The sequence below is a fragment of the Gavia stellata genome, chromosome 9 (assembly GCF_030936135.1).
Source record: "Gavia stellata isolate bGavSte3 chromosome 9, bGavSte3.hap2, whole genome shotgun sequence".
In the NCBI taxonomy this organism is placed as follows: Eukaryota; Metazoa; Chordata; class Aves; order Gaviiformes; family Gaviidae; genus Gavia; species Gavia stellata.
The window spans coordinates 1,264,761-1,278,280 of NC_082602.1; the positions used below are offsets into that span (position 1 = coordinate 1,264,761).

The window sequence follows — 13,520 nt, forward strand, 5'->3', positions numbered from 1 at the left end:
AAATACCCAACCTTGTCTTACAGGCTCCCAAATGAAGACAACTCTATCCAGATAACGTTGTTCTAGTACTTGCCTTGCTGCTAGAAACTGGGAAATGAGATAAAAATCTCAAGTTTATCTGATTTCTAATTCCACTGGACCTTGCTTTCCTTCACCTGTAGGATGGTCTACACCATCGAATCTTTCTCCCGTGTAGGTAAAAATTACTCTGAATCCATGTCGAATGACAAACTCAGTATTTCAACGTATGTTAACGGAGCTTTTTTTGAGGGGTTTATCGGGGAGGACCTGGCTACGTTGGTTTAAGTCAATGCTTGCGTGTTCGCTCTGATGCGGCGGCTGTGATCTGCATGCCTGTTCCAAAAAATGAGTTATTGAATATTTGGACTATTAAAGGGCATTTTGTTAGACGTTAATCACCTGAGAGGAGTAAATTGCCTCATCTGCAAGCTTGAGGAATGATCATCAATAACATAGAAATGACAGTGAACTAGGAATGGATTGATGGGAAGTGCTTTCAGCAACTGTTGCTCACTTCTTTTAAATATATTTTGATATCTGTCCATGAGCCAGATATTAATTTAGGGTGTTTCCTTCTAAACATATATAATGGCTTTTTTAATCAAGACGCCATGTGGTCTTGACTAAATCAACACACAGTAAATAACCTTTGTCAGCCAGAGCCGTGATCTTATCATGACGACCTTCTTTCTATGGAAAAAAAAGCTGACTGGCTTCAATTCTATTTTAAAAATAAATTTTGATAGGGTGCTAGATTCGCTGTGTCATGAGGACAGGCTCTGCTCATAGCCAGGCTCACTGGATGCTGCCACGGGCAAAAAGGGGCAGCGCGGCGCAACCTGGGTTACAGCGCTCAAGGCAAAGGTTCAGCACCAAAAATCAGTACGCCAACTTCATACCTTTTAGATCCATCTCCCCTGACTTTTCTGCTTCACTGACATACCTGTGAGCTAATTTCGGGGTTAGGTTTCCGTTCTGCTTGCTTCATGTCTGCAACGGAAGTCCTAAATCGTGTCCTGCCTTCCCCCTGTATTATTTCTCTATCCAAATATCAACTGTGTTGGCTCAGGGAGTACCCACTAAAAATTCCCAAACATGCAAGTTTCAATATTGTCTTCATCACTCTTTTGAAACATGACAAGTGGAAAAGGTTTAGCTCGGAAAAACGATCCTTGAGTATCGATGATCGCAGTCCCCTGTCAGCTCAGAAGGATTGACCTAGCAGCATGCCTGTGGAGATTCGTTCTTGGGATACAGAGGTGTTTGTGTAATGTGCTGATCTTTTGTAATCTTTTGTTTAGCAATTAATTAAACAAATTGATAGAAGTTAGTGAAGCTTTCATGTTGCTGCAGAAAAAATAATGGAAAAATAGGATGTGCTGCATAGAGCGAAGTTAAACATCTGTTGCCGTTCAAGTGAGGACAGATCCAACATCTGTTGGATCCAACACAAAATCTCCCCAGAGTTTCCCTTCCAGCACGAGAGCGGCCATTACACAGATCAGCCAACCCACTGCAGTCGGTCTCGCTGCTTACTGCCTGCCAAAAAGTTTTCCCCCTTCTCCAAACCATGTTGTACCTGGAGTGTGTTGCGGATCGCGGTGCGTCCACGTGGCTGGATCTGTGCTCGCATTGATGCTCATCCAGACCCAAGATGCTTCAGTTGGAGGGTTATATGGGTTGGGTGCTGTGCTCCCGACAGGGACTTTGGGATGAGCCTGGGTGTAGGGTTGCAACAGGTCTTAACAGAGTTGTCTTCTAATTGAGAATCTGGGAGCTGGTTTTAGGGTTACAGCCCCTAGATGGGCTGTTCTTGAGCAAATGCAGAGGAAGCGATAAGCAAAGATTGTTTGACAGTAGCTGAATGGAGTTGTACTGAATAATTAATTGTCTTCCCAGCACAGTTTTGTTGGGTTGGGTTGGGTTTTTCATTACCCATTATATTGCTTGCCTGTACGTAATATTCCCAAGATTATGTGTTCTTAAACAATTGAATTTTCAAACCTTATTTCGAATCTGTCAAGCTTATTTGATTATTCCTCCAATACAATCCAAGCCACTTGAAAATCCTCAACATTTAATTCACTTTCAGCTGCGTTCTATTTTCAGCGCAAAAAAAAAAAGCTACGGAGGCTTACTGTGCATAGCAAATTTTGGCCTCCCGAGATGTAAGGGTTTTACTGAGGGGAGGAGAAAATCAGCAGCATCGTAAACTCAAAGATTAAATCATTCTTGTCTTTTCTTTAATTCAGTAAGGGGACTGAAGCATATCCTGGAGAAAGAGAGGTGTACCAGTTATGGCTTTAGACGCACTTGAAAGGTATTTGGTATGCTGAGCCTCCTGCAACATGTAGTGTTACACATTTCAGGTAGATCCAAACTCAACTTGGGCAAAGGTCCCTGTAACATCCATAAAGAGGCATTCAGAGATAACAGAGCTCTTCTGCAAAAAGACAAAGAGCAACAGCAGCAGCATTCCCAAGAGTACGAATAAAAGCCATTAGAAATAAGGAATTAAGACGAGACGCCATCTGTTAGTCTTCAGAGCTTCACAGAGGATAAATGTCCTGAATTACAGCCCCAGATCAATAACGTGTGTGCCGTCCTTTCCGCTGCGACCGGCAAATGAGCACACTGCCGAGAGAATGACTTTGGTTAAAATAGGAAAGGATTTGCTGGCTGTGTATTTTTGCCTTGGGCAAATCTCAAAGTCAGTGTTCCTCTTGTGTCTCCAACTGAGTAGTAATTATTCAACGCTGCCCCGGGGCTGTGCAGGTTAGAAATTAGGAGGAAGGGTTTTTTTTGCCCATCCATGTGTTGGGTTAGAATCACTGAATCAGGCTGGTTAGGATGTCCTGGATGTCTTGCAGTACTTGCTGGTGTTACCTGGGGTTTGCACCAACACTACTTGTCTGTAGGAAGGTCTCAAATGCCTCTGTCAAGCACTCTGAGATGAATTTACGTGGGGCAACTCCCATAATTTCATGTAAGCGTGGTTGTCCTAGGTTTCCACCGTGAAAAGGAACAAACTGTTCTGGACTCTGGTGCCTTTTTTGTAGCTTATTTTGCTGCAGAGGTAGACTATTTTCAGTGATGATCTACTGATCAAAAGTGTTTTTGTTTGGACTTGGCCCATAGTAAATCATCTCAGATGCATTGATCCAGAGCGAGGAGGTCAAGATTGCCCCCGAAGCCGGTTCTGCTGCTTTTTGCTGCATCTGGCAATGGATGACGCTGCCAACAATGGGGTGACCCCTGCCAACTCACTACGTAGGAATGTGTTGGGCAGGATTTCCCTATTTTCTTGTCCTATGTTACTCATTTGCTAGCGTGCAAAAAGTCTTCTGACTCTTCTTGAAATTAACAATAACAAAAAAAGATATTTAGATATTTATTTATTTTAATGCTTGCTTTGTGAATCTTGTAGATTCAGTCAACATCTGTGTCAGGGAGTAATTTTTCTTTGAAAGTTCAATATTAGGGACCCAACTCTCAGGTCCCTTTGGTTTGGTGGGCGCTGAAGGAAGTTGCCTGGGAGAACTTGAAATGCTTGTGATTCCGATGACCTTAAAAACATTTACAGCTTATTCTTCTGTTGTATATATGTAATTACGAAGACAGAAAACTATGGTAATCTTTTTAATACGTTCATTTAATGGTGACGGTTGAAAGGAGGGAGGCGGGAAGCAGCAATACAACAGCAGCGAACTTTGCAAAACAGGGTCTGTGCTTTGGAAATAGTATTGTCAGTGTCTTCATGAAAAAGATATTATTATGACAATTTGCTGTCAAGTGCAGTAGACATCTGTTAGAGACAAAACGCCTGCCTTCGATCGGTTTTGAAGATGTTGTGAATACCCAATTTGGAGGAACGGGACAAAACGGACTGTGCATGCAAATGTGCCTTGTCACTTCTTTGAACTCTACTGTGTCTTCAAAATATTGATCAGTGTTTAAGGATCTCTTTTGAGACACAGCACAAGAGTCAGTCGCAAATGTCTTTTCATTTTCTAGGTACGATACTAGCATCTTGTATGAGATAGTGGTTTCCGTTTGACTTTATTCCGGTGCCGCAGTGATGGATTTGTAGTTTCAGTCGAGATGCAGAAGCAGAAATCAGGCTCGGTGCACCCACTCTGGGATTGTGCATGGAGGCTGAAGGACGAGGGTTCATTGCTCATGAAATCTCCCAGAGAACGGGGAAAAAATGCTGGAGAGAAGCTCCTTGACAGTAAACTGTTTTGAAGAGGTAATAATGACATTGCAAGCCACGGACAATTTCGTTTGGGCTGTATTACAGAATCACAGGATGAGAGGTTGGAAGGGGCCTCTGGAGATCATGTAGTCCAACCCCCCCCCACCGGAGCAGGGCCACCTACAGCAGATTGCACAGGAATGCGTCCAGACAAGTTTTGAATATCTCCGGAGAAGAAGACTCCACAACCTCTCTGGGCAGCTTGTTCCACTTACTCCGTGTAATTCTATGTATGGCGAATGCAGGATCATAGAAATAAAACACGGCAGGGTACCGGGGCATGAGGCTTCTTGCAACGGGTGTTATCTTCAATAACCTGTATAGTAATGTTGGAAAAGATGGGTGAGTTGGAAAGTAGAGAAGCTTTCCTTTAGGACTATAGGTGTAATTTGATTTGCAAATATGAAGAAATATCAATGGCTACAGCAGAAGAAATCCCATAGCAAACTCAAACGGTAATAGCAGGTAGAGGTTTCCTCCATAGGCTGGCACAAGAGCAGCACTGCTGGGCAGTGTTAATCCTCTGTCTTGAGATGAGTAGCCAAAACTCTGCCTGCTTCAAGTTTAGTGACGTTGCCGAAGTAGTTGCTGCTGTTGAGCATTTGTAGCGCTTTGGGAGCAATTGTCCTTCTCAAGATGAATAATCTTGAGTGAATGCATGTAAAATGGGTGAAGGGATTTACATACCTGCTAATTTCTCTCCTTCCCTCTCCTCATGACAGCAACAATTTAATTTTTTTAAAAAGTGTACAATCTTCCCAATGACTGCAAAATGAGATGTGGTAGGAGGGCTGTCTCTGCTAATGAAGCCCTGTCAGGGAAAGACAGGGATTGACGGAAGCGAGGGAAGATGATACCTGAGCAGCCTAGTGAGCATAAACAGAGCCTGGACCAAAATAGGGTGTGCAACCACAGCCCTTTGAGATCCATTCGCATGCCCCGTGTGCGTTCCCCGCAGGGAAATCAAGAGTTTTGGCCTCATAATGTCAGCAAACCACTTCATCCATTAGCATCGTTATTATCCTTTCATCACGAGAGGGAAAAAAATGCCACCCTTCGCACTTGCTTCATTTTAGTCTTTTGCTCATAAGGAAAAAAGATCAGTTCATTTGCTTTCTGCATCTTTCCCATTTTCGTATGTATAGCAACTCTTTAGTATATAACCAGATGTCTGGGAGAAAAAAATTTATTACAAACCCCTTTCAGGAGTTTATTTACTAGAATAAGGTCTGCGTTATGGGGAGCAGAGCTTTAAAACTGTAGCTGTAACACTTTCACCCGTCTCCGAGATTAACAATTGCAAACGATTCTAATGCTTTCGTAGCTTTAGCGCCGCAGAGAAGTCAGCTGCAGCACCTGCAGAGCAAAGCTATTCTCTCTTCCTAAGTGTTGCATTGTATGAGCTGCTTTCAGGGCCAGACGTAAGCGTAATAAACGCGAGCGTGAGTGACTGTCGCTCTCCATCTCCCTTTCTCCTTTAATACTCTTTAAGCTAAGCAAAACGTGCAGGAAATTACTTCAGGAAAAGTAGCCTTGACTTACCGATTACGTGTGTAATAGGGTACGGATTGAGTTTCTGGAGGACTAAATACACCTTTTCTGAACTTATTTTCTGCCACTTCTATCGTGGTGGGCACTACGTATGAAAAAACCCCAACAGTTTATCCTCCAAATATTGCCTGTTAATCTGACGGAACAGAGGAATAAGATTTTGATGCAACAGTTCGCAACCCAAAATTTGAGGCCGGACCTCGAATGCTGTGTTCAGTGTTGGGCCCCTCACTCCAAGAAGGACATTGAGGTGCTGGAGCGTGTCCAGAGAAGGGCGATGGAGCTGGTGAGGGGTCTGGAGCACAAGTCTGATGAGGAGCGGCTGAGGGAGCTGGGGTTGTTCAGTCTGGAGAAGAGGAGGCTGAGGGGAGACCTCATCGCTCCCTACAACTGCCTGAAAGGGGGATGCGGGGAGGTGGGTGTTGGCCTCTTCTCCCAAGTGACGAGTGATGGGACAAGAGGGAATGGGCTCAAGTTGCGCCTCGGGAGGTTCAGGCTGGATATTAGGAAAAATGTCTTTCCTGAGAGAGTGGTGAAGCACTGGAAGAGGCTGCCCAGGGAGGTGGTGGAGTCACCATCGCTGGAGGTGTTCAAGGAACGTGTGGCCATGGCACTGCGGGACATGGTTGAGTGGGCATGGTGGGGTTGGGTTGATGGTTGGACATGATGGTCTTACAGGTCTTTTCCAACCTCAGTGATTTTGTGATTCTGTGAGAATGAATACACAACTCTCTCATTCGGCACGCTTGCCTCACTTGCACGCCGGCTCTTGCACAGAGGCATCCAGCAGCTGCGTTGGCCTCAGGCGCTACTCGCAGTTGTTCTCACCGTTCAAAAGAGACTCCCTGTCCTACCACCTCCTCAAAAATTTTTGCGTTTTCTCCCCAGCAAGCTGATACACAGTCCAGGCACTGGATGATCTCAGCACTCTGGCATGATCTCAGCACTTCTGACACTGGATAATAATAATAATAATCCCCATGGCATCTCCGAGCACCCTGGGAGATGGTTTTGCTCATGATTGGAAACTCAGCGTGGAACTTGCTTACCAGGATGGAAATGCATTTTTAAAGTACTGGAATGAAATCCCACGTATGGGACGATGCAAAACATAGAAGCAGGTCTTGCTTTGCGCTTCTGCTCTCTGCCTTCCTGGCTTGGGTTAGGGTTTATTCCCTAGTCAGCATTTTTTTTTGCTCTGTATGGCTGTATTAATATACAGGACAGGGACAGGATCTGTCCCCTAAGGTATAAATGTGGCATAGGAGCAATAGAGAGATTTTATTTTTTCCTTCTGAAACTGTCTTCTACAAGATCCCACTTAAACCGATACCAAGCAGATCTCAGGACAGATGTCAACACGGGAAAGGTTGGAGTACGTGGGATTCTCTGGTGCAACATGTCCCAGTTTAAGAAGGCTAAGAGAAGAGAACATGAAAGACTGTGCTGTAAATTTTTGTGAACTTTCACGAATAAGGCTGCAAACGCATTTCTTAGTTCTTTTTTTTTTTAAGGCCGTGATCCTGACGGAGCCAGCACGTAGCACACACTACCTGACACAACTTGATGGCAAGTGGGCGGCTGCCTGCAGGTAGCATTTCCAGCTTGAGTTGTTCAAAACATCGGGTTTTGTGAGTATCCTAAATCGAGGATCAGCGTCTGCTAGGTAAGATTTAGCCTCAGTTTTTTCAGAGTGGAGAGACAGTGCTCTAGGGGCATCCCAAATGTGGTAAAAGAAAGACTTGAGCATTTTTCAACCTTCATTCCAGTTGGGTGCAAAAAAAAGTTTCAGGGAAGGCAGACAGACTTCATTTCCTTTTACTGATCTGTTTTGATTTTTAAACTATGCTTACCCATCTGGCCCAAGGCAGAGAACAGTGACAACAACTGCATTTGTTACGGTGCCAACCAATAATAAAAGATAAAGGGCTTGTTTCGGAGTTAACCCGCGAGGACCATCTGCCGCCGACTGCAGAGCTGGATGGACGCTTTCAACGAACACCTTTCAGGCTTTTGGGGAACGCATCTTGAAATGCATTTAGAAAGTGAATAGCTGCTTTTGTGTTGGGCTGAAGAAAGAAGACAGCCGAGGACCCTGCACAGTTTTCATGTGTGTCGGAAGATAAATGTCCTGTTGGAGGGCTGGCATCTCTGCCACCGAGTATTTTTTCGGGTAAAATCAACCCCTTGGGTTACAGCCAGGATTATTTGGAAGCCCTTGCTGGTTTGGTACAAGAGTAATCCCATGGGATGAATCAGAAGGATGAATCAAAGCATTGCTAACGGGGGAATGTTGCTTCTACCTAAAAGTTGAGAGCAGCTCAGTGACTGCACATCGCCAGGGGTGGAAACCTGACCTTTCACGCCTCCTTCCACCGCCTTCAGGTTGGGCACGTCTTTGCTTTTGGATCAGGACGGAGATTGAACGTGGACGTTTTGGCGCAGCTGTTTTCCCCTATTTTGGCAGCCTCTCTTCAGCATGTTGAGCTCTCTGTGAAAATGTGTCGCTTTCGGAGCCAACCGGAATAGCTGCTCTGCCGTTCCTGCAGACAGCGAGCAATTCCCCACGGTGCCCTCACCAGGTATATGGGCTGTCATCCCCTACAAAATACTCCATAGCTGAATAGCGTGGAACGTAGCCAGCAAAAAATCACCTCTCCTTGCCAGCGTGAGCAGCTCCTCCACCAGTGCAGCCACTTCTCCGTTTCGTGCTCAAAGGAGAGTCTAAGGAGACTTGGGGCAGGGAGATTGGGGAAGGTCAGAGGTTGCTCCTCATCCTGTTACCTGCGATGGCAGTCACACATCTTTTGTGATAAAGCATTGCGATGTTTGTGGATTGATGAAAAAAAAGTACCGGGTTTATTGGCATTTGCTGTTAAAACTCCATTTCCTTAAGTTAGGGATCTGGTTTGCCTTGTTACGTGGTACCTTTGTAGGGTGGCCTCGATCTTCATGTGGATCTTAGACTGTACTTTTGCAAAGAGGACCTATAAAATAGGCATAAATAGTTTGGTAGAAATACTTTTTTAAACCCTTATTACCATAAATAACTTTGAGGAGCAAGGCGGAGCTGTAGGTGAGTCGAAGGTCAGTTGTGAAAGCATCTCTATTCCACATCCAGCTTTATTCCATAACCTCATCACATAGGGATGGGTTGGTTTGTTTTTTTTTGACTAATCAGTGTTAGAGGTGGTGGGTGGTGTAGTGCTGATCACCTTTCAGCTGTTTGCTTCATGGGGGAAATTGTAGCAGAGCTGGAGCCTCTTCTGCAATTAAATGCTTTACCAGTTTCTCTCAAAATACGGTTAAAGGATTAGGCAGCAGAGAAAGCCCTGGTCATCTTTTCTCTGGCCCAGGAGCTATCGACGCGTTCACTCAGCACGAGCAAGACGGGGTTTTGATTCCCACCTTAGCATGGGTGTGTTGGAGTGCAGGTCTTTCCCTTTGAGGGCAACTTCTCAACAGTATATTCAGTGCAGGTGGAGAAATTGCTCCTCGTTATATGGAATAAGGAGCAGCTGGAGAAAGTCCACCAGAGGACTGGGTAACCGGACACATAGGAAACACAGCCTGCTAGGAAAGGCTGAGCAAGCTGCTAGTGCTTGGTCTACAAAAGACATCATGCCTGGGTGAAGTGGGAGGTGCTCGTGGAGAAAAGTGGAATGAAGTCCTTCATGCGTGCTGCAGGTAGGAGGAAGAGTCATGAGTTTTAAACTTTGTTTAGAGCCTTCAACGTTAGATACCAGAATATCTTTTTTTTCCTAGCTGTAGCAATTGCTATTACCTAGAGTAGATGATATGGATGTTTTAAAATCTTCATTATTGATGGGTTTTTAAGAAGCACTTGGAGAAGAAGTTGCCAGAGAAAGTTTGGGTTTACTTGATCCTGCTTGGTTAGGCATAGAGCAAGTCATTTCTCAATGAGATGGAGTGGCATTTGCTGTGATTTCTTCTATCACAAATAATGAATACATCCGAACTGAAGCGCTGAATGTTCTCTTTTGTGTATTTGCAGACTTCTTTTACAAATTTCACGAAACTGTAGAAAACGGAATATAATTTTTCTTACCTCTTGCTGTGCTGCATCATCTTTAAAGATTTCCTTTGAGTCTTCTGCTCCTGTTTGTCTTCCTAGCATGTGTTTTCCCACTTGCAGCAATTTGCAGCTCAGCTGTTTTCATCTGAGCTTTCCCTTTAGAGCTGAGGCTCCATTTTCCTTATGAATGCAAGTATCCACATGGAAATAATCTCCAAAACATTGATTTTTTTTTTTTTTTTTGTATGCAAATCTGTAAATAATGCAGGTAGGTCTTGGAGGAAAGCACGAATCTTTATAAATCTGTTTAATGTTGTTATGGAGAGAGTGGGGGTGTATTTTTATTGACCTGGAGAATCAAGCCAAGCATTCAATGCTGTCTTAGACGCTTGAGCATCTTTTCAAATCTTGTTCTTCTGTTGGTGTTGTCATCAGCTCTGTTGGCCTGAATTTATAACATCTTTTAACAGGTCAATAAGTGCTCTCTCTCTGCTATTTTATAAAGGCATTTGTTCAGTACAGGGTTTTTTTGGTACTAAAGTGACGGGCAGCCCTGTAAGACCTCTTATGAGACTCAAATATAATTTGGCTGTATTGTCACTTCTAGCTGTTTAGAAGGGTACTGGCCCGTCAGAAAGCACCATAAATATTAATTGATATTATGATGATATTAATTGTGTGATTCTGGGCTGTGACGTAGTTGGAGTTTGTTTTGTCAATAAGTTGATTTTTCCCATTATCTGCTCTATTGCTGTGTTAAAGCTGGAAGTATTTCTCCTGGGAACTTTCCTTGTTCACTTAATATCCAAAGCTTTCAATAGTGAGGTTTAGAATTTGATCAGAGTTCATATGCTATTTCCCTGTTTCTCGCACATTTGGTCTATAATGGATGTCTTCCGCTACCCTCCCTTGGATTGCACAGACATAATTATCTGTAAAAAAAACAAGCTGTGATGTGTTGTCCCCCAATTTGGGAGTGTAATGGTGCAACCACAGTAAAACTCGTCCAGATGTCTGGGAATATTATGTTCTCCCATCAGTTTATTCCTCATTTGGGAATGCTAGAGTTGGTATAATGAACTTTCATTTTATCCTTAGGCCCAGATGTCATATAATTCCTTTTTAGTTGTTTCTGTTTGCTCTTTTTACGTTGTGGACCCATGTGTTTTCAGTAGAAAAAGAGTGCTTCCTAAGGGAAAAAAAACAAAAGATGTTCTTGAGAGCATGAAGAATCATATTTTTCTGCATTTAGTTGACCAGTTCTGTCTTGTTATCAATTAACACATTCAGCTGAAGGTTGTTTTTTTAAAAAAGAATAATAATGAAGGCTTCCAAACTTTGTAATTCCACTGCAGCGCAGCGTATGTTTAAGCTAATAAAAGCAAATTCTGCTTTAATTGTGCTCACATATCAAGTTCACCGGGCATTTCGTGCTTGGCCCCAGACAAAATACTGGGTTTTGCTATCAAGCCGTTTGCGAGGTCTTCAGACCTCCCTTTGCTTTATGGGTGGGTTTTCTCTGGGTGCAGAAGCAGCCACCAAATTGTGCATCTGGAAGGTGTTTAGGGCTCGTGAAACGTAGGTGGGGTGATCACCCCAATGACACATGCCACGACTTGCTTTCCAGAGTTCAGGGTTGCAAAGAACGTGTGGGTTTGGTTTGGGTTTTTTAGGTCCCCAGAATGTGGAGAATTACTCTTCTGCAGTTACGTGAGCCAAAGTAAAAAGCGAAAGGAAAATCATGATTTATTTTGGGTTATAGTTACCTCTCTGCAGGGAATTCCTCCCAACAGCTCTCTCTCTCCCTCACTTTGCACCTGATCGGCAACGTTCCTGAAATCAGAGCGGCACTTTGGGCATCTCAATTTAATATTCAGAGCATAGGACTATGCTTACACCATGTAACGGACCGTGATAAAACAACTCTTGAGTGAACTGTTCTTGGAAGTAGCCTTGGTAGAGCTCTATCAGCTCAGTGCTAGGCTTAGGCTAAGATTTCATGCAGATGCATTGGTAATTAGTCTACCGATGACAAGCGTTTTTAATTAAAGCAGGTACAGCGCTGCTTTTCTGCCTCTGGAATGTACGTTGTGTCTATGTTTTGTTTAGCATCACTTGGGAATATTGATGAACATCAAGTTCTTACGGAAGATAGAGAATGAGAGACCGGGGGATCGCAGAACCGAAGGCTGGTTGAGGTTGGGAGGGACCACTGGAGGTCATCTGGTCCAACCTCTCCGCTCAAGCAGCCCTAGGTGGCCCAGGACCATGTCCAGTTGGGTTTTGAATACCTCCGAGGAGGAAGACTCCACAACCTCACTGGGCAGCCTGTAAGGTAGTAGAGATAGAGCTTCAAGGTCGGGGTTACTTGCAGGAAATTTGGAGACCCAATTTCATAGCCCTCATGCTGCCCCAGACTGAATTAAATGTCAGTCCTGTGGACCCTGCGCCGGTGGGCTCTCTATGGCTGCATCGCCCTCTCGCCTTGACCAGCGGGTCCAGTCTGCCCTGGGAGACTTTTGCCGAGGGAAATGCTACCAAACAACAGGAGAAGTTGCTTTTCTGGCCAAAGAGAACAAAGAAACTTGGATGTAAAACTCCCTATGAGGTCTTCAATAATTCTAACGGTCCTTTGACGCTGTTTTGTTGCTGACGGTGTATCCTGGGCGGCTTCGTGCTCTGTGTTTGCTATGTCTGTGTGTGGTTTCAGTCCATCTTTTATCTGTTGCTGGTTAGAGCTGATCTTTTCTGCCTTTTCTTTATTTATTCTTTTCCTTTCTGGTGGGATGGAAGTAGAGCGGGGTAAAAATTTTCATGGTCATACATGTGACTGAGCAGGTTTGTGGCACAGATTAATTCCAGTAAATTCTTAATTGATTCTTAGTTGATTACCAACTTTACGAGCGGTTCTCCAGGTGCTTCCTGCACGTGATCTCGCATTATAACAAAATATGTCTTGGCTGCTTGAAGAAGATCAGATTTATTATGTATGCTGGTTTTCTGGTGAACACTTGTTCGGCACCAGATCATGAGGGCAAAATATCTCTGAAAATCAGATGAGAGAAGTGCAGCTGGATTTACGGCATGTATATGTAGAGGGATCCATTAATCGAGGTTTCTCTTGTATTGCAGCGTTCCCACATTCCAGAGCCTTCCTGAGGAGATACTTAGTAAGCTTGCAGATGTCCTTGAAGAGGTAAGTGCTTCTAATTTTGAGAGCTAATGAGTTCAGAGTCTGTGAGCCTTTTGGTGGCCATCTCCAGGCTCTTTTCTTCTGAAAGAACAGCTTCACAATTTTGCTCCCAGTTACGGTTGACTATTCGAGCATGTCGAGACGACGAGAGGAGCTGTGTGAAAAGTGAATCCAGTTTTGAACAGGGCTTACATATGTTTAATTGGATTTCTAGCCAGATGGGGAGCAAAACAATCATTTCTGTGGTGTGCAGAAGGGAAACCTTCTCCACCACTGAACCAGGCGCTGGAGAAGGGGGGATGCGAACAGATGATCCCCTTTCAAATTTGATGTTGGAGGACAATATCATGCCTTAAAGGAGGTGTGATGGAAAAGCTGCTCCCATAAGAATTACAGCCGAGAGGGGTGATGTAATATATGTTGAGATGTTTGGTGGTCCAGATGGACTGTTGTACTTGGTGCTG

The 13,520-nt window shown here is 44.1% G+C and overlaps 1 protein-coding gene across 2 annotated transcripts in view; it reads left to right on the plus strand.

Annotated features, from left to right (window-relative positions):
• Positions 1–13,520, plus strand: part of PRKG1 (protein kinase cGMP-dependent 1) — a 520,194-nt gene that overhangs the window by 347,292 nt on the left and 159,382 nt on the right. For both annotated transcript variants that reach the window (XM_059821041.1, XM_059821042.1), the window contains exon 5: positions 12,996–13,059. In XM_059821041.1, coding sequence (XP_059677024.1) covers positions 12,996–13,059 — 64 coding nt within the window. The remainder of the gene's footprint in view (positions 1–12,995; positions 13,060–13,520) is intronic.